This window comes from Electrophorus electricus, chromosome 11, assembly GCF_013358815.1.
Source record: "Electrophorus electricus isolate fEleEle1 chromosome 11, fEleEle1.pri, whole genome shotgun sequence".
Classification (NCBI taxonomy): Eukaryota; Metazoa; Chordata; class Actinopteri; order Gymnotiformes; family Gymnotidae; genus Electrophorus; species Electrophorus electricus.
In genome coordinates this window covers 8858754-8883980 of record NC_049545.1, presented here as the reverse complement: position 1 = coordinate 8883980, position 25227 = coordinate 8858754, and the positions used below count along the sequence as shown (strand labels likewise).

The following is a 25227-nucleotide window of genomic DNA, read 5'->3' as shown; positions in this document are numbered from 1 at the left end:
CTGGGAGACCAGTGAGGTTCATCAAGTAATTAGAGAGCGAGGTCCTAGCTGTCTGTGGACCTAATAGAAGCACTATGTAATGTAATAATGTAATTTCATGGATGTAATCTGATTATGCTTTTTTATTGCACTTTCCAGTAATTATGTCTGCTTCACAAAGCTGAATGTTCAACAGTCATTGACTGTGATGTTCATCTTAGATTACCCCTATTCAATGTAACTAGAGATGCTAATGTTAGCCTCACTATTGTGAAAACCATTTGTGCTGAATCATTATAAAGCAGTAAAAAAAAAAACAGAATCTTTGCTGGCTGTCAAATTAAGTTAGAATTTTAACGTAAACATTTTTTTCAAGTTCCAGGTGCCTGTTGTCTCATTATGAAAAGTCATGAATCCAGATGTTTGATATTAACACTAATTTTCCCCTAGAATCAGCTATTGGCTATCCTTGGTCTGCAGAGAAGCTGTTATGACTCCCCTGGATAGCTCGCAGTGTTCATGGCACAGACTGCATGGCATTTACAGTGCTACATGGAAAAAAACATTAATCAAGAAACAATTCTGACTGATGACTGATAAAGCTGCCCTTTGCCTCTGGTTCCTTGTGCCATGCACTTCTGAATGTCTTCAAGTTACTGGACATTACTGCTCCAGTATATAAAGAGGAATCCATTTTGAGGTGTTTGAACTGTATAGAAATATCACATCTTTATTTATTAAAAATAACTGAATTCGAATGCAATATGCATATTAAAATATTCTGTCCATTTTGACATAATACTATACACAATATAAGGACAGCTCCCTCATCTTTTGTCCATACCCTAACACATAAAATACGTTTAATACATCAACACAATATTTCCATAGAATCCATCTGACCAAATCAGTATATAAACATGTAACTAAGTATGAAGTGATACCAGTAGTATTCAACATACAGCAAACCATGTTTTAAGGCACTTTCATTAAAAGTACATAGAGCTAAACTTTATGCACAAATTTAAATATGTGTTGCCTTTGTTAAACCAACATTTGACAGAGTAGATTATGATTATGTATTACTACTATATCCTTTCATAGCTTCTTGATGTATCCAGCCTGCTAGTGGTGCAGCAGTGCATTTTTCTTTGGCATGAACATGTTATCCAGGGGCCAGTTTGATGTTACTGTAGGTCAGCTATGCCACAATTTGAGGTCTTTGAGAAAGCTACCAGAATGTTACTGCTCTGCACTGAACTGTCCTTGCATTAAGCAGTGGATTTTAGCCAGTCAAGCAAAGCTCTTCAGCCAGCCTGCCTTGGTCAAATTACTACACACAGTCCTGTTTTGCAACAAGAGTACATAAGATACATTAACATAAAATGAGTTGTGTCCTTAGACATATTCCTGGGAGACACAGAAGAAACACTTTAAGAGTTGTAGTAAAGGATTATATGTTCAGGCACTGGACATTGCTACACCTTTAGAAAAAGAAAATGTCACAAACAGTACATAATAACTGACAGTCAGCCAGACCAGAGAACTACCATAGGTCATTTGTAGTGTTATCATAAGCTTCCATTATTATAAAGATACGTCAATGCCCCGCCCCTCATCATACACACTTGGTTGTACAAATGATTCCGGTGCACATGCATAAGGATGCTTGCAGAAGAAAAGCAATTTCAAGGCCCTCATATTTTATATATATATATATATATATATATATATATATATATATATATATATATATATATATATATATATATAGTGAAGCAGTGTGTAATACACATGCAGTTATTTTTACATAGTTTGTTGAATAAAGTGATTTTATTTGTACATATGAAAATATACTTCAACCAATACATTTTATTTTTAAAGTCAAAAACTATATTACATTTTTGTATCTTATATTTCATTTTGTGACCTTCTGGTAACATCTCATTTGCATGACACTGCTTTATCCAAAACTTTACTGACTAGAGTTAGTATTGTATATGGCATTTAATATGTAATGACAAAGAAAGCAACCACATTGCTAAGTTCATTGCACACCCATACTTTTGTAAACACCCATAAAGCATATGAACATTTCTGTTGAGCTTTGTGTGTGTCAAGTATGAGAGTCATGCCTTTTTTCAACTTTCCACTTATTTCTGCACTTTCCACTCATTAATCAGAGATCACATTCTCATACGCATCTTCTTGTCCTCCCTCTCCATTCTGGGTTTCTTTACCCGGGTCTGTACAACTTCAGCATGTCCTCCCCTTCAGGGAAATGTTACCCCATCGTATGCTATCTGTTCCGTGTCCAACTGTAAAACAATAGAAGAGAGCTGTGAACTCCCTGACTGAACCATATCACCTCTACTGTAACATCATAAGAGATAGAGCTTCAATGTTTAGAAACAGCTACTGGCCACTGCTTTCAAAACAATTCAGAAACATTCATCAAATTAGAGTAAAGGATATGAACCAATATTTTCCAGAATGATCTACCTGATTAATACTAGTGAGACCAATGGTAGTCCAGTTTCTGATGGCCAAGGACGATCATAGAGTTCCTGTCTCTTCTACACAGTTCTAACGGTCCCAGTTCAGGCCTGTGGGAAAAATGAGACATTCATTATTAACCTCTTAATAACATTTTTAATGCTTTGCATATTGCTCCTTCTGTTTATAAATGAATACATGTATGTAAATTATTAAGATGTAAGGGTGTGGCATTTCTAATTATATTCTACAGGATAAAAAGTCCTTTCTTGGGATGGACATGTGTCTGGCACACCCATATTTCGTTTGTGTGAAATATATGCAGAAATCTCTTACTCCTCGGAGCATAGCTTGAACCTGACATTGCAACCTCCTAACTATTCGTCTGAGACTGTGCCAAACCATGTGTGAGGAGGATTGCAGCTCACTTGTGGACTGGCTTGAGGGGGTAGAGAAATAGTTGTTCTTTCCATGAGCTGTGTTACTCCCACTAAATTCCTTCTTCTACAGCCCGTTAAACAAAAGCAGACCAGTTTTCAACTCAATGTCAACTGCTGCCATAGAAACTAACTCAGCTAAGAATAATATGAAGAAAAAAGTAATATTTTTAACCTAAGACGAAGACTCAAGGAACATACTGAGTAAAATATATATCAGTATTTATGGTTCATATCTCTTAGAAGAGTCATTAAGTGTCATGCCCACTAATCTACTCACAGAACCCAGTACTAGTCACCAACTACCGCATGAGCACACCACCAAAGTATTTTAAAAATATCAGTTTATAGTAGAGATTAGAAGGAACCGGAAGCCTGAGCTCACAGAGATTAAACTGTTATCATGCAAGACCCTAACATCAACTTCAATTCACATCATCAAAGAGCCGACACATTAGACACCATGGTAGTTGTTGTGTTTACACCCTACTGCTTGTTGTATGAGCTGAATGAGTGGGGAAGCAGGGTAAAAGGAAGTTTACAGAGATTGTCAGACTTTAACAAGAGTGCCATTGTCTTTAGAAATCATATTGTCACAACAATTTGATGTGCACCCCAAACCGTTTGTGAAGCGTTAGATGTTCCGGTCATTCTGCTTATGTCATTGGCATAGGAAACAAAATATAATTACACACAACTTTAATAATGTTAATGTTAAATGACATTAACTATTTTTCAATTTAGATGAGGCCTTAGCTCATTTGTAAGAGTTACTTTAAATCTGCACTGACTCCCTCACTTTGCTGTGTTATCTTTGGCTTTTAAGATATAGCACTAATCACCATGTTCTATTCATTGTGTTAAAAATGATACAGTAATTACCCAATTTTACAATTTTTGAACAAATAAGCTATTTTAGCCCATTAGCAATATCTTTAATAACCTTCTTGTAGTAAGATAAGGTTATTAAAGACATTGCTAATGGACTAAAACTTCTACACTGTAATAAAATGTTATTTAGACATGACTTACATCTATTAAACATCTTGTTGTTTTGTGCTGAAAGATATTGTGTTTTATTTTTTCCATCATATTAGTCTCAGAAGCACAGTTTAGTCTGTTATCTGATTATGTAAAACTACTAAAACTGTTACTTTAATTATTATTATTATTATTTTTTTAGAAAAGTTGAAGCTGGTGTTGTTGGAGTGGCCTACCGGTATAGCTGTGGACACGATCTCTTTAGGGAGCCAGAGGACAGTCCCAGCCTGCTTTGGTTCCTCAATCTAGTCTTCTTCACCAGCTCTTTCATTCTGCCCCATGTGTAGTTCTCTAACTACACATGTACAAAGGGAACAACAAACCTTACATAAAGCCTGAAGTCCCATTAAAACATGTTGATGTAGCTGTACTCACAGGAATCTGCCAATGTTATCTTAAAAACTAGAACCTTTCCACAGAGACTCCATAAAGAGCAACAAAGGAATAATTCCACACATCAATAAAAAGTAACCTACTGACAGAAGTTGTTGATCACCACAACATATTAGAGAAAATAATTAGGCCTTTTGGATAGTGATTTTGTTAACTTGGTGATTTCACAATGTATTTGGTGAACCCAACAACTTCCCTAAACACCAGCTTGCTTAGTTTACTTTATGTGAGGAAATAGCACTATTTCCATTACACATAAGTGTTGGACCATTAGGGTAAGTCAAAGAATCTACTTTGGTCACCAGTTGGTCGGTATGACGCACTCGTCTGTGGGTGGCAGAAAGACCCTCTGCACTGTCACTCAGGTATCTGGCCTCGCCCTCTGTGTAACTCCTCCTGTTCAAGCCCCTTCTCCGCAGGGGCGCAGTCAGCTGGTGGCCTCCGGCAACATCTACTCAGAAATCACACAAGATATGCATCTTTATTACGGGATACACTTACACAGAAATAAACAGTTAGTTATTGTAAAAGAAAAGCACTATTATGACAGATGGTAAAGTGAATCAGCAGTCCTAAGGGACTCTGGGGTTCACTTAAGAGAGTGGGGCACACCCAGACAAACACACGTGCGCATATTATCGCTTCCTGCTCAGAGAAGGAGCACAGAATTCCAAAATCCATGGAATTTTATATAGTTATACAGAGTTCCATCTCTATATGAGCTAAATGCAGCTAATTATTTTATCAGTGAATTAATAATTTCCTGTTCTCCTCTAGAAACACTGTTCTATCACCTATCCACCTGAGGGAATATAAAGGGCTTGAAACAACAGCAGGCAAAAACATTGGGGAAATTACTTCAGAGTGGTTTAGGTAGTATTACTTTTAGGCACTCTGACTACACCTGGAATCCAGTGAAGTTGTTTGTAACACAAGAATAATATTACTCAATTATCGCATCATTTTATACACATTCAATTAAATTGGTTTTATGTAGTTAGCTGTTTTAATGAGGTCTATATTGTAAGCTGGCATGAGTGCTTATATGAACGTTTAACCCCTTTGCAGACCAGCCATTTTGAGCTCATTTTTGAACGATTTGTACTTGTTCACTTTAACACCAGATATCTGAAATTGTACACATAGCACCATGATCATTGAGAATTCAAATTGAAGTAGACACTTGGGATTAGACATCCACTCACATCCAGACTTATTTCTCCATCATTTAGGGTCCATTTGACTTCAGAACTAAAAACAAAGACTGTTAGCAATCCTGGCATTCTTCGAATTGCAGGTCAGAATTTCCCAATTTTCTAATGCCCCTAAGTAAATGCATTTAGGTCAAAACAAGTATCCCAAAATGATATGGATAGGCTTTGCAATTTTATTATTTGTTCCTTTATTTGCAGATCCAAATATATCTTCTTTCTGTAAAGAGGATTCCAGTTCAATGGGATTCCTTCTATCACTTTAATGGTATGCTGACCTCTGACAGCTGGGTGGAGGGGGATACGTGTGCCCTCTGGGATGGTGGTGAGGTCAGACAGTGTGCTGCTGGAAGCTGTTAGGCTGGGGTAATCACTGCGGGAATGTCTCTTCAGCTCCTGAAAGGCTAAATTTGCAGCTCCACAATAACAGTGCTGTATGAAGAAGTCCTGAAACATTCAGAAACAGAACACTGTTAAGTAGAGCAACTGAACAGAGTTCAGATCATTCAAATACAGTTTAGGCAGTCTTCAGCATGGATTCCTTGATTCTGATATATGAAAAAAGTGTAGATAGTATCCTTCATCCTATCATATGTAGATTTGTTGTTGGTCACTCCCATGGATCAAGAAAAGCATTTATTTGGCTCCAAAAAGACTCATCGGCTTCATATGTGAGGAAAAATGGTATAAGCCATCATGCACTTACATAATCCGATAACAAAAGAGGCCAAAAATAGGGATTTGTTTATGTATTGCTATGTGATTTTATTTTAAATTACCTGAATTGATTTAGGTTTTTTGACACTTTGTCAGGGTTATAGTGTGAAAAATGTAAAAAGATCAAAATCAAACAGTATCCAGTGACTAGAAATTTGACAATAAGCAGAAATGGCACTCATGATTTGTGAGAAAAAACAAACAAACTCTGAATTAAATTTACATGCGCTTAATGTTGGTGTAGATGTAAATCTATTAAAACCATTAATTATATCTTTGCATCCCCATAAATGGAGAGTGCCAAAACTTCTGCAGCCTATTATAACATAAAAAGTTCCCAGCCCACCTTTAATGGGATGGCTTTTCTCTACTCATGATATGGATCATGTGTGACAGCAGGAGTGGGAAAGGTAGTGGAATAGGCAAACCAAGAAAGATGAAGGCATGCAGGTGGTAACTGCTTATTGTCTGAGTCGTGAAAGACTCTGATGAGTACAAATGAAAGCCTGTTGTGAGGATGCAGGGGAGGGTGGCCAGGAGTGACAGGGAGGAGTTAGCAGAGCCCATTATTGCATAGACTGGGACATGTTTCAGCAGAGCTCCCCTGCCTTTTGATGTGTGTGATGGCATGTTGCATCCTGCTGGCTTTTCATCCAACACACACACACAGCAGGGGGAACTGGTGTCCCAGAGAGACCAAGCAGTGTGGTCCACAACTTGTGCCCACCTTTGAAAGCACTGTTCTGTTTAATTAAGAATATGATAATATTGGTGGGCTCCCAAGTATCAAAAACAATGCTCATAAAATAACATAAGACTGATCAGATCTCAAACCAGTAGAACACCCTCATAAAAAGAGTATAACACAGCAGCAAGGTACAAATATTAAAATATGACCTGCAGCAAAATGAACATAGTTTTAGGACTTTGAATTCTTTGTTTTAGAAGTGTGGTCCTTCCCTCTGGCTTACTCTCTCTCTCTCTTTCTTTGATGACTTTGAAGTGTGGGTTCCTGCTGAGCTTGCTCACTGTGTTGTGGAAAGCTTTTCCGGACCCGGGGCCTGACCTGACAGACTCAGTTAAATACAGGCTTTCTGAAAAACCAGGAACAAAACTGCCCTCACAAGTGGCCACAGTCTTTAAAGGTCAAGGAGACATCCCCACAATATGCTGGCATGGGCCTTTAGTAATATGGCAACAAGTTAAAGTAGGACAAAGGTGGGTGAAACATGAGCAAGGAGGAATAGTGCATTCCATGACTATGTGGTAAAAACATTAGCATTTTAATATGAAGAAATCACTTTAGTATCAAGATAGTCGGTAACTGGTGAAGTTTGTTTAGTGGCCTAGCCAGTGTGCTATTGCTGCCTGACTCATAGGAATGAACAATGGGTGAAATTAAAATCAAGCAAAACACAGCAATGAAAACAACTTTGAAAACAGAAACCGCTGTAATTCATGCAATAGAAGCATGTTTTTATTCTTTTGCCCAATTTGCCCATGTATTCATGTGTGTGTGTGTGTGTGTGTGTGTGTGTGTGTGTGTGTGTGTGTTTGTGTTATTAGGAGGATTTGAATCCAGTTGCTCTATTTCTTAAAAACACTTTCATCTGGCATAACATGCTCCTGAAGGCCATTCAAAACAGCTGGAGTCAGTATGGTTAAACAACCCTCAAGATTTAGAGATATACCAGCTGGAGTTGAGACCCAAAACAAAGAAATGTATGAAGGCCAATAGTGACAGCTAAATTAAGTATTTATTAATATCTGGAGAAAGAAAATCAACGCTCATGACTTTGGACCTACCTCCTTAGTTTTTGTCATCTTGCTGTCTTTCTGCAGGCTATAAATCTCTTTCTGCAATTTTAGATTGTGCTCCTGTAGCTGGCCAATCTTCTCAATCAGCTGGCAGATGTGCTCTAAGTAGCCCAGTCCAGAGCCCAATGGATTGGACTGTGCCTGGTTCACCTGGAAAAAATAAATGGGCAACATGTTGCATCACATGCCATGACAGTGGACCTGCAGCTTAAGCAGTGGCTGTAATAATATATAATCATTCGGCAAAGGGCATTATGTTTGCATGTTTTCTGATTTTTCAATATTTACACTTTTCACTTAAAGGAAGAAAAACATGTTCATGGGTCTAATGAGAACATTATAATGAGGTTTGATAAAATAGTATCCCTTGGATAAATTTTAATATACTTTTATTGGGACAAACCAGATTCGTGCTCTGTTTTTGATTGTTCAAGTGCTTTCAACACCTTTTATCCTTTATGACTGGCAATCAATCTGAGGGCAATGCATATTGTCTCATCCATTTACATTTACATTTATGGAATTTGGCAGACTCTCTTATCCAGAGCAACTTGTAAAAGTGCTTTGTCATTTGCTCATAGAATGCATCCAGTACAGTATGTTATGTCACGATATGGCTCCTCCTGCTCAAAGTCTTCGTGTGTGTGTGTTTGCATGGCCATGTCCTCTCGTGTTTCTCACCTGATCCTTGTTCTGTGTCATTATCGTGTGCGTATATACGTCTCTTGTCTAGTCAAGGATGTTGTTGATGTTTAACCTCGATAGCATGCGAGCTACGTCTTCTTTGTTGTGTGTGTGCGTGTGTGTATGCACTAATAAACGTATGTCTCTGTTTTACTCAACTCATCCCTGCATCCTGCTCTGCCTCCTCATGGTTACAGGTTAGAGTCCAAGATACCATTGAACTAGAATGCTGCTGAAATACAGGGATAAATGCTGATACCTAGAAGTGCAAAACACATATAAGCTCTATTTCGGACAACAATCAGTGCAATACACAATACCCTACAATAAGTACTAGAGTTTCAGTCAGTCAACAAAGGAGCAGGTTCAGTGATCATTTAAATATTCCATAAATAGAGGGGTCTTCAGTTTATGTTTAAAGACTGCAAGGAACTCTGTTGTCTGGACAGCCAGTGGAAATTTGTTCCACTATCTGGGAGCCACAGCAGAGAATAGTCTCAGTGCTTTTCTTCCATGAGACTTGAAGCATGGTATTTCAAGCTGAGCCATACTTCAGGTTCGAAGTACTCGAGGTACAGTTCGGGCTTTGACCACTGACATCAAGTATGGATGGGCTGGTCCATTTTTGGCTTTGTAGGCAAGCATTAAGGTTTCAAATCTGATGTGGGCTGCTACTGGAAGCCAGTGAAGGGAGTGCAGCAGCGGAGTGACGTGTGATTAAAGACCAGTCATGCTGCTGCATTCTGGACAAGTTGTAGAGGCCTGATGGCTCTTAGAGGAAGACCAGCAAGTAACAAATTGCAATAGTCTAGCTTTGAGATTACAAGAGACTGCACAAGTACCTAGGCATCTTCCTGCAGAAAGGGTCAAATCCTTCATATGTTTCAAAGGAGAAATCTGCAAGACTCAGTCAGATGTGAAATATGAGTTGAGAATGATAACTGGTTGTCCAAAGTTATCATCCAGTCTTCTGGATCATGGACAACATAAGTAATAGGCCATAATTTGTGTAGTTCCATAACTGTATTTCAGAGATTGTGGTGAACAGCACTGGGGCACACAAGGGACTGTACTGTCCCCTTTCCTCTTCACCCTCTACACAGTGAATTTCCAATACAGTAGAAGCTCATGCCACCTGCAAAAGTTATCTGATGACTCCTCTACTGTGGGATGGATCCACACAGGAGATGAGTTGGAGTACAGGATGCTGGTGGAGAACTTTCTTTTGTGGTGCACAGAGAATCATCTAGAGCTGAACATTTGTAATACAAAGGAGATGGTGGTGAATTTCAGACGTGGTAGGCCAGAGACCATTCAAAGGGAGGAAGTTGAGGTGGTGCATTCCTATTGATACCTGGACTTCCACATGAATGACAAACTAGACAGGACGGACAATACTGTGGTACTGTATAGGAAAAGCCAGAGTCATCTTCCTAAAAAGACTAAGGTCTTTCAAAGAGTGCAGTAAGATGTTGGAACCTTTTTAACATTTTTTTTTTGTCGATAGTGACTTGTGTTTCTTCTGTGCAGTGGTCTATTGGGGAAGCAGTGTGAGTGCTGGGGAATTCTGATGGTGAACTCACTAGAGACAGTGATATAGAGGAGGATGGGGACAAAACTAGAGAACATTCTGAACAAACCTGCCTATCCCTCCATCACACCCTACAGGAGCACCAGATATTTGACTTCTGATGGTGGTGATGGTGTGTACTGCATGTTTGTAAAGTACAAGAAAATAGAAGCGCATACAGCAGGTGAAAATATATATTTCTAAGGGTGCTATTGACATCAAATTCTCACCAGATGTTGGTAACAACCCATCCAGTCCACACGTGCAAAGAAGTCAAACCATAGATGTCCATAAATTATGTGTAATAATGAGAAATGACACAGGGAAAAAGTAATGAACACGCTTACTGAAATTTATTTAATACTTTATACAAAAGCCTTTGTTGGGGATGGCAGCTTCAAAATGCCTCCTGTATGGAGAAATTAGTCACATGCATTGTTCAGGTGTGATTTTGGTCCATTCTTCCACACAAAAAAACTCTTCAAATCCCGAAGGTTCCATGGACTTCTATGAACTCTGAGTTTTAGTTCATTCCTAGATTTTCAATTGGATTCAGGTCAGGTGATTGTTGGGGCCATTCTAGCAGCTTTATTTTCTATCTCTGAAACCAATTGAGAGTTACCTTGGCTGTGTGTTTGGGATCATTGTCTTGCTGAAATGTCCACCCTCATTTCATCTTCATCATCCTGGAAGATGGCAGCAGATTTTTATCAAGAATGTCTTTGTATATTTGTCCATTCATTCATCCTTCAATTATATGAAGCATGCCAGTGCAGTATGCTGAAAAACATCCCCACACCATGATGTTCCCACCTCCAAACTTCACTGTTGGTATGGTGTTTTTGGGGTGATATGCAGTGCCTTTTGACCTCCAAACATGGTGTGTAATATGGCATCCAAACAGTTCAATTTTGGTCTCATCTGACCAGACTATATTCTCCCAGTATTTCACAGGCTTGTCTAAATGTTGTTGAGCAAACTTTAAACACTCTTCAACATGCTTTTCTTCAGCAATGGAGTCTTGTGTGGTGAGCGTGCATACAGGTCATGGAGGTTGAGTACATTACTTATTGTTTTCTTTGAAACAATTGTACCTGCTGATTCCAGGTCTTTCTGTAGCTCTCCACAGGTGGTCCTTGGCTCTTGGACAACTCTTCTGATAATTAATTTCACTCCTCTGTCTGAAATCTTGCAGGGAGCACCTGGTCATGGCTGGTTTATGGTGAAACGATGTTCTTTCCACTTCTGGATTATGGCCCCAACAGTGCTCACTGGAACCTCCAGTATTTTAGAAATTCTTCAGTAACCAATGCCATCAGTATGTTTTGCAACAATAAGGTTGCGAAGGTCTTGAGAGAGCACAGGTTTTACCCATTATGAGATGTTTCTTGTGTGGCACCTTGCTAATGAGACACCTTTTTATAGGCCATCAGTTGAACCAGCTGATATTAATTTACACTGAGTGGCAGGACTGCTTTCTAATTACTGATAGATTTCAGCTGGTGTCATGGCTTTGCATGGCTTTTTGCATCTCTCTTTCTTCATGTGTTCAATACCTTTTCCCTGTGTCATTTCTCATTATTACACATAACTTAATTTATGGACATCTATGGTTTGATTTCTTTGCATGTGTGGATTGGATGGGTTGTTACCGACATCTGGTGAGAATTTCATGTCAATAGCACATTTAGAAATATATTTACTTGGTGAAAATTGCTGACGTGTTCAATACTTGTTTCACCTGCTGTATTTAAAAGGAGGGATGTGTACCTTTCTAGCCTTTAAACAGCTGCATTTGTTTCTGTGTGAGAGTGGGAGGGGCTAGAATGATCACGGCCACCCTAGCTGAAGCACAAAGAGTGCAATTGTTTGTTGAATCATTTTACCACCTTTGGCTTGAAAGCTGCAGATGTTCATGATTTGTTTTAGGTTTTTTTTAAATATGAAAAGGAAATTTTGAACAAATATTTATACAATCATCCACATTCCAAAAAGATTCCCAACAAAAGAAGGATGTGAGCTCAGGCTGAGGGTTCTTTCTCCCCCAGAAAGCTTTTCCGTGCCACTTATGTCAGTTCAGTCGCGTACTCACACAGTGGCTGAACAATAGAAGACAAAGTCATAACACGGAGCAGTAATGCTGGATGTTGACATCACCCATTTCCTTTGACGGTGTGTGAGATCCTTAGGAGGTCATGCTTTCATTCTTAAGTCGATGAACTTTAGTTATGTATACCATGATTTTTGCCTCTCAAACAAAGATACCAACATTTCTAAAATACAGCTCTAAACCCATGTAGCTCATACCAGTTTCATGAACATGGATGTAATATTTGTTGTTTAAATTTTATGTTCTAAAAAAGTAGGAAAGAGTTCATTCATCTATCCATTCATTCATCTATCTTCCATCCACTCATTCATTCATCCATTCATTCATTTATGCATTCTTTTCAGCTCATACATTTACACAGGTTATGATAATGTCTCAGGCTTTCTTGACTCTGGTTCCCTGCCAAAGAGGTGAAACATTATCAGATGTTCCTTTCTGAAGTCGTCCTGTATTAAGATCATTAAACCAAAGAAGGGGAATTTACAATGTGTAAATGCACCTGAAATACGTACAGTCATACACATACATGGAGTAAAAAGGACATGAGAAAGTCAGACATTAGCAGCCTGACACTACTGCTTCCTGCATCCTGATGGTTGTGAAGGCTTACCAGATCTTATCACTCTTTCTGTGCTCATGACCCTCAGTGATCAGGGAGAGGGGAAGGGGGAGAGGGGTCAGGAAAACCCCACTCCTTCCCTCTTCACTTCCTCCTTCCTTCCCACCTCAAATTAGAATGGGAAGTGTTTCACATGACCCAAAACTGAACAAAATGTAACTCTTTCGTTAATGCTTGGTTTCTAACATATTTTCTTTCAGTTGTCAGAATTAGACCTTTTTAGCTGTGTTTGAGAGATACACATACAAATCTTATGTGTTTTGAATGTCATATTTTTGTAACATCAAGACCATATCTTGGTTTGCACAAATTCGAGTAAAGATGGTAATAATCTATTCACTTAAGAGAAAAAAAAATCTGTGAATTTCTAGTACATCTCTTGCACAGAAATACGTTTCTAAATATAACACAAATAAATATGTCAGATGTAGGGAATGTGCAGAAATATGGTATAGTTTATAGTTTTTTATAGAACACTACACTGAAAACAATTGGTTGCACATTTTATCATGCTTTGAAAGTTATGTAATGTTTTGACAGTTAAACAAGGTTTTGTCTATGTAAATATTATTTACAGCTTGTTGACTGCCTATTACTGATTGCATATTTCTGAGAGACCATAAGATGAGGTAGACAGAGCCTTAACTTAAGATGGAGAGAATCACTCAAGTGTGATTATTTTCTAAAACTTTCAATATATGTGCCTATTGCAAAGGGCTTACATACTTGTTATAAAAACCTAACTACATTGTTAAACTACACTGTAAAACTTTAAAACAGACTTCATATGTGCAATGTAGCCATAAACCACACACAAAAATGTGTCTGAGTCTGTGGTCTGCATTCTTTTTCCAAGCTAATTTATTGTAAACCATAAGCCTCTATGCTCTCTATCACTGAACCTGTGAAGCACTGAAGCAATTAAATTATATGTGTGATCAACAAAACTCACTGTGATTGTGAGGTATGCAGACTCACTATTAATGCAGTATTTCAATCCACTGACTCTTAGGCCACTCGGTTGAACTCTTATTACTCTTTGAATTAAATCTGTATATTTGTTTTTCAGTCCAAACTTTATTTCAGATTTTTAAACAAATTACACAGTGTAGCTTATATTTTAATGTTGTTATGGAATGTTCAAATTTGGGGTGGGGTATCAGTCAGAGATTAGAAACTGGATGTGACATTCACAAATCTCCATACCTCATCAATCATGAGATGGAAGTCTCTTCCTGCTACTTTGGGAAGTATCGCCTCTGCCTCTAGGTTTATGTGCTCCAGCTGTGGAATTCTACCATGCCGTGATCTCAGATGGAGAAAGATGCATGGTAATAACTTTATCTTCATTTCTCTTTAATGCCATATTTCACTCTGGTCATACCTCATTGCAAGAGCAAAAAGGTTTTGAAAGTGCCATGGTTACTTATATGTGGAGCATCACATGCATGAACCCTACTGGAACATACTGTATGCAACCTCCATTTTTTTTACTGCATGCACCCTCCATAATTAACCCACCATCTCTAAGATATAGGGCATCCATGCTGTATTTTTTGTGATAACTAATTCCATTTGTAATTTTCACATTATCCCATTCTGTAGATCCTGATTGCTTCAAGGAACTAGTTTCCCAGTGCTGCAATGTTTGAGTGAAGCAAGAACTGTGTTTCTCTTCCCTTAATTTAGGCTGCCTGCTTCTGATGCAGAAGCTTCACTGTAGCTCTGTTTTCCTCTCTTATAATCAGGAAACATATCAGATTAGGAGCAGGGAAGAGAGAGGCCCTTTGAAGTTGCCATGTATAAAATGGAGGGGGGGGGGGGGGAACCTCACAGTCCCTTTTCCAAAATCCCTTTCCTCAGTCCATAGAGCTTCATTTAGTGGGCAAAGGAATTACCTTATTAGGTGTGCTGACAGGTGATGATGAAGATGGAGTTTACCTCCCAGTCTGCCTGTCGGCACAGCTCCCCTGAACTGGGCCATCCAGGGGACGTGGGCATCTGTGGAGGGATCGCCCACTCATCTGTCCCTAAATGATCCATAAGCTATCAAAGGGGCTTTATGTGGGTAAATATGTGAGTAATTTGATATTTTTGACACCTGCATGTTCATGCAGGTAGGCTGGGCTATGAGTAGCCAAGACGGAGATGGCCCAGATGAGAGAGGGATTTGGCTGGATTGGCTATAATCGCCACAGCCATCTGCACTGCTGCTCAGCACAGATGAACAGGTGCTGGGTGATATGCGGTTCCATGAAAAAAAGAAAACAGTGTACCCAGTTCAGACCTGCAGCACTATAATGAAGCATAGAGGGGAACATACAAACAACATACATGTCCCACATCAATGCCTGATGGGATGAAACACTGGACTCTTCCTAATCTCTGAAAGCATGAGGTTAAAAAAAAAAAACAGAAAAAAGCAAATACTATTACAAGTTCTGTGGTTTGCTCTAGGGAGGGGAGTTAAGTTTGAATTGAGCTGAGTTGTGATAGGCCTGCTGCTGATATTTTCAGGCATTTAATTATTGACATCAACATAACAACCACTAAATTGATTTTTAAAATAAACATACTACCTGTCAATCCTTTATACCTTATAAATGCTTTTTGAAACTGAAATATAAAGCTAATCATCATTAAATAAAGCAACTGTCTTAAGACCATGCCTTCATATAAATAATTACTTCAACATGAAAGGAAGCGATGCTCAGCACTTCAAACAGGTTGTAGCACAGCTGTCAGGTGCAGCATAGGTGGGGTTCATTACCAGAAAAAAAATCAGTTTGTTTTTTTTTAAGTCCATGAATGAGAACACTGTTCAGAGTATCATGAATACACTTCTACAGGTCTTTATTAATGGGCAATGTGACTTTTTAAATCACACTATTCTTGACAGGTCTTAATAAATATTTTGAGTGCTCAATTCTTTCATTGATTTGATAGCTTTAAAAAATTTATTCATAATAATTTCAGCCTTTTGGGGGATGATGTTATGATTACTGACTGCTTCTGTCACCTGATATTTTCCCAAGGCGGGTGTGAATTTCCTATTTACTTGCCAAGTTAACTCTGTAATCAACAAATGACATGTACTTGCACAGATACTTATTACTGGCTGGTTGGTGAAGTTAATATTTCCTTCATGTAAGCAAACTATCTTGCCTCACCATAATGGTAGTAGCATAGTTTACACTTAAGATTATCTTGTAAAATATTATATTTTGCTCAAATTTTCCTGAAAATATCCAAATATTGCTTGAAAGTATAAAAACTGCAACAACTACAACTGCTTACAAAAAATAGTATGTTCTTTTTACTGCACAAATAAATGTATTTAGCCTTTGAAAGCCATGTTCTTGTACATCCCATTTTAACAACCAGTGTGAAGCTATAACAAGGTCTACTTATAAAAACTGTATATCATGCCAGGTCTTCAAGTAAATATTGTTAAAAATGTGTAAACTGTTAGAATTACCTCACTAAGCCTGCAACACTCCTCCATGTACTCATCCAGACTGTCACTTGTTGTACTCTTCCGCAGTGGTTGCTGCTGCAGTTCCGCCCCTGTGTTGCCATCATAAGCTTCAATGTCATGGCTTCTTGACCCCATGTCTTCTCCAGCCAACTCCTCTGCCCTTGCCTCTGCTGTGTCTGCACAAACCAAGCTCACCTTAGAGCTCTCTGAGACATTCCCCAAGGTTCCATCCTGAGGTATTTCTGAATCTCCTGCAATCCCAAGTAGAATATTATCCATTTCATCCTCCAGGCTGTCTTGTAATAGTGTGAGATCATCATCTTGAGTGTATATACATGATGTTTGCTCAGTCTCTAAGGAGCCTGTACTCTGTTCTAGTAGGAGAAGAGGACTGTTGGCTGGTATGGAAGAGTTCAGAGTGCCTAAGTCACATGACGACCCTCTGCTATGAACAACAAAGCTCTGCTCTGAACCAGTTGGAGTGGATGGGGAGTTTGCTCCACTGGGCATCTCTACCCCAGAGTCCTCTGATTCAAATTTGTACAATCTCGGTAGTTGGGAGTCAGAGAAAATGGCAGATAAATAGTCTTGCTTTGATTCTGCCATGGTTGGTTCAGGTGCATCACTGTGGACAGAGATCACTTCCTCCAGCAGTGTTGGAGATATATTCTGCTCAGACACTGATATAGACACAGTTGACACAGAATCCTCAGCATTTAACCATTTTTCATGGAAAGTGTTGAAGACTTTCATCTTGGTTAGCACAACTTCACTTTCTACGACCATGTCTCCTTTGCCTGCAAAAAAGAAGAAAAACGTGTTTCCAAATTAAAATGTAAAGTTAAACTAAAAGGGAATACCATTATAAAAACTTAGAAGGATTTGATCAAAAATCATATGATGAGATGGCTATTTTCCAGTTTTACATAGATGAGGATGGACGAAAAATTAGGAATTTGTGACCATTTAAAACCTGAGTAAATTATTAAACAAAAGGTCTAGAAATAACATCCAGCTCACTGAAATAGGATTCATCTGAACATGTAAAGAGTATATTTGTGTAATATGTAATAATGACAGGAGTAGCACAGGCAATTGAAAAATGCCCTCTTGTCAAGAAGATGGCAGTACAGGTTTTTTTTAATTTTTTATTTTATTTTATTTTTTTTTTTGGAAGACTCCCAGATATACTCTATGTCTCAATGAGAATCTCACAGAATCTCACAGCTTTCAGCATTCAAATTATAGGAAGACATGTACTCAGAAATGCTGTCATGGTGCTGAAAGCTTATCTCTTACTATAAAGCATTCTTTAGCATCAGTGTTCCACAAGAACCATACCTGTGCTCTGCAATGGTCTGTTGTGCTTTGATCCTTTCAGCTGGTTAATGCTATTATAAGGTCCAACCATATGTGACAGCTCATCTTTTCTACCATCAGCAATCTCATACTTTTTAGATGTCAATCAAACATTTATTTTTGTTAGAATTTTAGGATCATTTGAGCATTTGATACAGACTTCACTATTCAGTATGTAAAACAAATTTTCAGATGATTTTACTGTGCATAAGATCTCCTTGTGTTCCTTTATTTTTTAAATTGTGGTTATATGTAAGCTCTATATTTGCAAATGCTGCATTTATTAGTCAGAGAGAAGTTGTAGGATCATGGGAAGGCTCTTAATGCTGATTCACACCTACATCCCTGCACTAGTAGTGATGATTCACAGGTAGGCCTATATACCTACACTAGTAGTGCTGATTCACAGTTAAATGCCTACACTAGTAGTGTTGATTCACAGCTAAATGCCTGCACAAGTAGTGCTGATTCATAGCCAAATTCCTGCACTAGTATGTGATTGTCAGAGTATGTTCTTCTGCACCCTGTCTTACAATAAACATATAACTAGGAGTTCATTTAATACATTGTGATTGTGAAAAACAAAATATCATACTTTGAGTTTTTGAAAATAATCATAACTATTTCAATTCACCAGCTTTCAATAAATCAGAGTCTATTGCTTTACTTTAAAAAAAAAAAAAATCAATTGAAGTCCACCCATATTTTCCCTGAGAAAGGAATCTGTTGTGATAAAGTTGTTTTCAGATTGGATAGTGGCTCTGTGAAAACAATGATAGCAGTTCAATCATGTGAGGTTATAAAAACTTTGCTTCTGGCCCAGGTTTTTTTCCATCCAAAACAATGACTGTTTTCCTAGCTTTTTCTCATGGACTCTGACAGAAACCCCCAGGCTATAAATACAAGCAAAAACCTGAATAGCATGTGTTCCTGACTACCAAAGTAATTTCTTTCATGAGAAAAAAAGTGCTGATCATCTTTAGTAATGCTTCATGGATCACAGCCTATTACTGGATGTAACTATTTATAAATAGATTTTAAAAGTATAATGAATATTAATTAATTAATTAATTAATTAATTAATTAATTAATTAATTAATTAATATTCAAATTATTACAATTATAATTCTGTTTCTCTTTTTATGTGTACTTTTTTTATCCAGTGATTTAAAAATACAGCTGTAATTTCTGTGTCAATATTCTGTGACAGAGTTTCTCCTTTCCTAAAACTTTAAGACAGTGACAAGACACTTTAAGAAACTGGACCTATTCTAGTATGTTTTGATAATTACATTAATATGACTTCACTATTTCTTTGGCATGCTTACCACTTTGCTGTCACATATGGAAAATGTTTCTCTCTTGTCATGAAGACTATGCTAGATTGGAAGAATATATTAGATTGTATTACATCTGAATACTAGATTTTCTGATTTGTAATTGATTCAAAACACAACAAAATAATTTATATTGCAGTATACAGCTCTGTATAACAGCTCTTCCTTTAGTCCTGCTTCATAGTATAAACAAACCTTTACTTACATTTATGCATCTTGAACTCTGAATATAATACTATAACACCTTTGCTTAATCACTCTGTTCACCACTGCTTTTAGTCATGATGTTGTAGTAGAATGAGTTCATTTTATAAGATTTAAACTGCAGAGAATAACAAGAGCCCAGTATCTTGCTGAATGGTGTAGGATATGTACACTGGCCAACAATAAAAATAGACCAAATTACACATTCCCATGACTCGGGTAGTAATACCTGCAAAGAATACTGCTTATGAAAATTTAGTATTGGATCAGCTCTGATAATCCCATAGTTGACCTTATCATGTCAGGCTCAGCTAAATTTGGTGTTATCAGTCCTGGGATAATGGCTACTGTGGAATCTCTCACTGTGGAGCAAGATAAACTAATTGAAAGGCACAAAGCCCACTAAGGGGGATCCTACAAAAACAGTATTACACAGCTATTTGAAATGCTGGTTATCACTATATATGTGCAGAATAGATATGGTCAAACATGCTGTAATTGGTTTCTTTGAGATTCTTGGAAGCCTCAGAGTCTAGGTAGCTAATTCACTTTAAATGGTCAATTTGAAAGGTCTGCTTAGCCAGGTCCTTATGTGGCAGTGCCTGCCAGCACAAAATACAGAAATGCTGATGGTAGAGCATTTTTGGTGCCACTCTCTAGGAGAAAGCAATCTGCATCTCAATCCCCCTGGGTTTTCAATTAACGTCCCTGAGACCTGGCTGCCGATACAGAGAGATCAAACAGGCCCCGGCCCAGCCCCTGGCAGGCAAGAATGTGAGCAATGCTGAGTTCACATGGGCAGTGGAGTATGAATGCATTAAAATACAAACAAGCAAAAACCAGGGTAATACCATTGTTGGCTAGGAATGAGACCCACATTTTTTTTCCAGTTCTTATCACCCTGGAGTTTTAATGTCTGCAAGTGAATTACTTCAAAAGCACCAACCTCCATAAAACCCATGCAAACATTTTGAGATAAGTGTGTTTACATCCTCTATCAGCCACAATAAATACATATCCACCTCATATGCAGCTTTTTCTGTCCATCTTTTTTTCATCCAGATGTGAAGTGGTGTTTTTAGTTATGCCCCACCTGGAGCAGTAGTATTGCTTCAGGGGCCCTGATTTTTCACTGTGTACTGCTGGAAAATGTCTTACATTTTTAAGGTGATAAAACAGTCAGTCCTCAGCAAAGAGTTATGAAGCTATGGAGACTTCTAATTTGGGTTTTCATCCTCAGCATTGATTAGGAATGTGAGGACACTGATATGCACAAGAAAAATATTATTACTCATATTTGAATGCAATCTCTCGCTTCCTTATGCGATCTGAGAACATTCCATGATATGTTAAGATCCAGAATTAGCTTGGTCAATTATCTGTTTTGCCCATGGTTTTGACTATAAATGCAGGTTAAAAACATTTTAAAAACATTAAAAATGAGAAGAACTCTCTGGTTAAGATGTTGACATATTTATCATATCAGTTTTCACCTACTTATATTTAGTTCTTCTGAGTACTCCTGTAATTACTGGTGTTTGGGTGGGATGGCACTTAAGTAAAGATGACAGACCTGATGATGTACTTGAGCTGTCTGACTACAATATTTTCATCTGTTTTCCTTTTGTACTGAAACAGGTGTTGCCACAAGAAACAGTAAATATAAAACTTTGTTTTCCAACAATATACCTGAGTCAACTCCTCTGTGGAAAGTACTATATATGTCATTACACACCATTATGTCGAAAGTCTGTAACTGGATTTAATAACGTCATGTTTCAGACATTTAACATAAGGTTTCAGCAGTTTTCTTTCTAACGTTAGGGAAGTAGACTTGCAGCCATCAGAAAGTCCCCACTGAAAAGTCAATGAAAATAAAGTTTATCCCATTAGGGGATTGGTAGCTCAGTGGTAAGGTACTGGATTTGTAATTGGAGTGTTGCTGGTTCAAGCCCTGCCACTGTTGGGGCCCCTTAGCAAGGCCCTTAATCTGCAATTGTTTGAGTTGTACTTATCATAATTGTAAGTTGCTTTGGATAAAAGTATCAGCTAAATGCTGTAAATGTATTCTCTTGGGCAGTAAAAGAACTCATGGGCTGCAGATCTTAGACTCTTATGGTTGAGTGGCCCAGTAGTGCAAATGATAAAGGAAGAGATTAGAGGGAGTCATAGTGTAGGTCAATCTCTGAGGTTGCACACTGATGGGCAGCCCATGATGCTGCACAGAGATGGATCATGTAAACTGGAAAGAGTACTTCTGCTTTTATAATAGAAAACACTGTTCAAGATCCAATCAAAACCTTTCCAAGCTGCACTGACAATAATTATGAGTGACATTTTGACTCAGGTATGAGATGTTTGAGGTAATGTATCTTTTAGTAAGACCTCATGGTTTCAGACCCATAACTGAAGATGTTTGTAAGCCTCAGGCTGGGCTGTCCCCTGGCTCAGATGCTTACATTTTAGATGGAGAGGTCAGATGCAGGCCAAGACAAGCCTGCCTTTTTTTGGTTAAGGAGAATGTCAGAGGTCTGCTAACAGTATGAGTGGTCAGAGTGAAGGACCATAGATTCATGTGCTGTTGTGTATGCTAGTTGTGTTTTATTTCAGCATTATAGTTTTCATTTATTGATTCATCATTTCATCATTGATTGTGCAAATAGCTGAATAGTGTTAAATAAGAATAAAATGTTTTTATCTTTTTCATAAAGTAAATGGCAAAAACATTGCTGTTTCCATTATTAAGCTCGGCAACAAAATTAATCTTATCTACATTAAAAATAACACTGCACTTCCAAATTAACACTGTCAGAGTGAAAATGTCAAAGTGATTCATCACATCAAATGAGAATGATGATCCAGTTTTGGTGGTGGATGATAAATGGTTTTGATTGTAGGGCAGAGCTTTGCTCACTTTAGGTGACAAAGACCAGATGTCACATCTGATGAGGTGTGAAATACAGCTGCACACCTTCCTGCTTTCCCCACCAGCTTCCAAACCCACCAGATGATCAGCACCTCTTGCCTGTCTGTCTCTCATTGCGATAACACTGCCTTTCCCCTCCACTCTCGCTGCCTGCTCCAAGACTGGGAGGAGAATTATATGGAGCCTTTCCAGAGACACATTATCTGACGCAGTTAGGATAAGAGAAGAATGTGCAGGAGCAGTAACTCTAGTACAGATTTCTTTTGGGGCATTTTCACCAACAGCTCTATCCTGACAAACACTTCTCTCTCTCTCTCTCTCTCTCTCTCTCTCTCTCTCTCTCTCTCTCTCTATCTCTCTCTCTCTCTCTCTCTCTCTCTCTCTCTCTCTCTATCTATCTATCTATCTATCTATCTATCTATCTATCTATCTATCTGAGCTGTTGGTGAAAAAAGAAATCTTTCTTTCATTCTCATTCTATGCATTGACTTGTCTTGAAAAGCTTCAACAACATTGCTGAAAATTAGACTAACCTGGTGGGTGATCAATGATCCTGAAGATGTTCACAAACTGGGAAAATTAGTTGATAGTGCTAGACTTTGAGTGTTAATGTCAGCACAAAATGGTGACAACTGCACTCTTTATGCTCCTTAATGCTGGACTCTGTGTTTAAATTCATGAGCACCTGTTACACGAGTCAACCTGTACCCTTATATTACGAATTCTACTGAGTGCTGCTTTGCCTGGTGCTAGTTATGAGTCAGATATTTACTGGAACAGAATAGTGTTCATGGTGTTGGTGCTGTCATCTCCCAAATATTCACATCTGATGTCATTTAATTTTCTATTTTTGGTTTTGCCTAGAGCTGAAACTGCTGGTCATACCTCAGTAATGAATATCCCTCATACAATGTATTCAACCAATAAAACTATGAAAACACTTTGTCTTAATTCATTGATGATAAAGCCTATTGCAGAAACATGATTATATAACACAAAGAAGATACACAATGGTTATCAAGACATATTTACATTGTGTAGTACACAATACTTTGTATAATGATCTTTCTCAAATTTGGCCTCATCCAAGAACAATGTGATTCCTGAAACAATGAATGGCATCCTCTTACAAAAGTAAGCAAACTTAAGAACTCACTGTGGCTTAAGTGGAATTGTACATAAGACCTCCTGGCTCTTTGACAAGAGCTCTCTTAAGAAGAAATATGCAAACAACTCACAACTGCAAAAAAGTCATTCTTTGTATAAATTGGGCTAGATCAACCAGTGAGTCTCTCACATCAGTGGAAAAAGTAGATATTTTAAAGCCACACTTTTTCGAATAATATGATTGCCAAGATTGCCAGCATATTTCTGTGCCAGGAAAAAATGAAGAGGACAAATGAATACATTTGATGAACTTCAATTAACACATAACCACAAGCCATATACATTCATTACTTTGTCACAAATTATGATGGTGATGCTTCTACATGCCACAAAGTCTAAACACGTTGTCCTTTGGATTTGAAATGGATGGCATAGAAAATTACATTTCTTGCTAATTTAAAGCAAACTGCATGTTTTATCCAAAGAATCCCATTTCCGTATTTAATGAATCACTATAAACACAATCATACAAAATGTAATGAGATTTTTAATCTATATTACAAACAAAGAATGACAGTTATAGCTATATGTAGCAATCAATGTATTCATAATTTGAATTATAACATAGAAGCCTCTGCAAGTTTTTAAAAATGTCTTTAAAATGTCTTGTGACCTTATTAACTTTACCATAAAACATGGTCCTTATTTAAAGTGTTACAAAGTCATGGTTTCAGAAAAGATTAGTGTTTTAATGAGGTGCCAAGGTGCAGTGTGCCTCTAAAACACACTCAAATGCCTCAGCCAGACAAATTAGTACCTACACTCACAAATCCAGGTGTTGTACACAGCTGACAATGGGAGATCATATGATCCCAGGTAAACAGACTGGCAAAGTAGGTATTCAGAGGCTTACCTTTCCTCCATGGGGCAAGGATGGCAAATGACTTATGCCAGCTGAACGCTACACTGGGTTTCCTTTTCTTCGGGCTCATTCTGGAAGTCCACAATAGTGTTCCAGTAGGTGTCAGTGATGGGTGAAAGGAAACTCCTTTCTGAAGTATTTAAATGCTCTTCATATCTTTTATATGCCAATGTTAGTGTCTAAGGGCTAAATGCTGTGGCAAAATCCATTATTCTGAGTACATCCTTTTTGGAACACGTTGTCAAAATAGCTCATTGCCTACCCAGATATGAGCTCTGCAGACTTGCCTCAATGAGTGTGTGAGATATTCTGTGGATAGTCTCCACTGTGCTCCGTGAGGGGGATGAGAAGGCTGGCCTCCAGCAGTACTACCACTCAGAAGCTGGGAGGAGGGGTGACTCCAGGGGAAGGAGGAAGGGAGGGGTAAACATGCAGAGAAGAACAGAGAAGGCGGTGGTCGGGGGTGTACTGTGTATTTTAGTACTAGTGCATAGGATATCTTTGCTTTCTTTTCAGGAAAAGTTAGAAGAGATAGAAGTGCTAGCCTAAGGTTAACATGTGTCACATCAGCCAGGATATAATAAGGAAATATGAATCTCATAAGGCTATGTGATGCATAACAATCACAACCTCTCTTCTATTTTTTCTCCATGTCATGGAAGCCATTTCTCTCCCGTAATCTGTTGACAGTGAAACTAGTCCCGACTAGGATGGCAAGGGTCAGCATGGCATCTTTCCTGCCATGGCATCTGTCCAACATGCTCAGTGACTCCATTGGCCATTATTACCAGCAAAACTCAAGGCTCTCTTTTACAACAT

The 25227-nt window shown here is 38.1% G+C and overlaps 1 protein-coding gene across 3 annotated transcripts; it reads right to left on the bottom strand.

Moving 5' to 3' along the window:
- Window positions 1–1760: 1760 nt before the first annotated feature.
- si:ch211-250c4.3 (uncharacterized protein LOC100535981 homolog) lies at window positions 1761–24740 on the bottom strand. Of its 3 annotated transcripts, none has more exons than XM_027008674.2 (8): window positions 24400–24740; window positions 16554–17350; window positions 8081–8242; window positions 5836–6004; window positions 4640–4797; window positions 4130–4248; window positions 2482–2585; window positions 1761–2297 (listed from the first exon to the last, which is right to left on the bottom strand). In XM_027008674.2, exons 1-7 carry the CDS (start codon window positions 24476–24478, stop codon window positions 2492–2494), a joined length of 1578 nt encoding a protein of 525 aa, XP_026864475.2. In that variant the 5' UTR covers window positions 24479–24740; the 3' UTR covers window positions 1761–2297; window positions 2482–2491. The 3 variants fall into 3 exon arrangements, with proteins under 3 accessions (XP_026864475.2, XP_026864561.2, XP_026864646.2); XM_027008760.2 differs by having other exon boundaries at window positions 4649–4797; XM_027008845.2 differs by having other exon boundaries at window positions 4670–4797.
- Window positions 24741–25227: the final 487 nt, after the last annotated feature.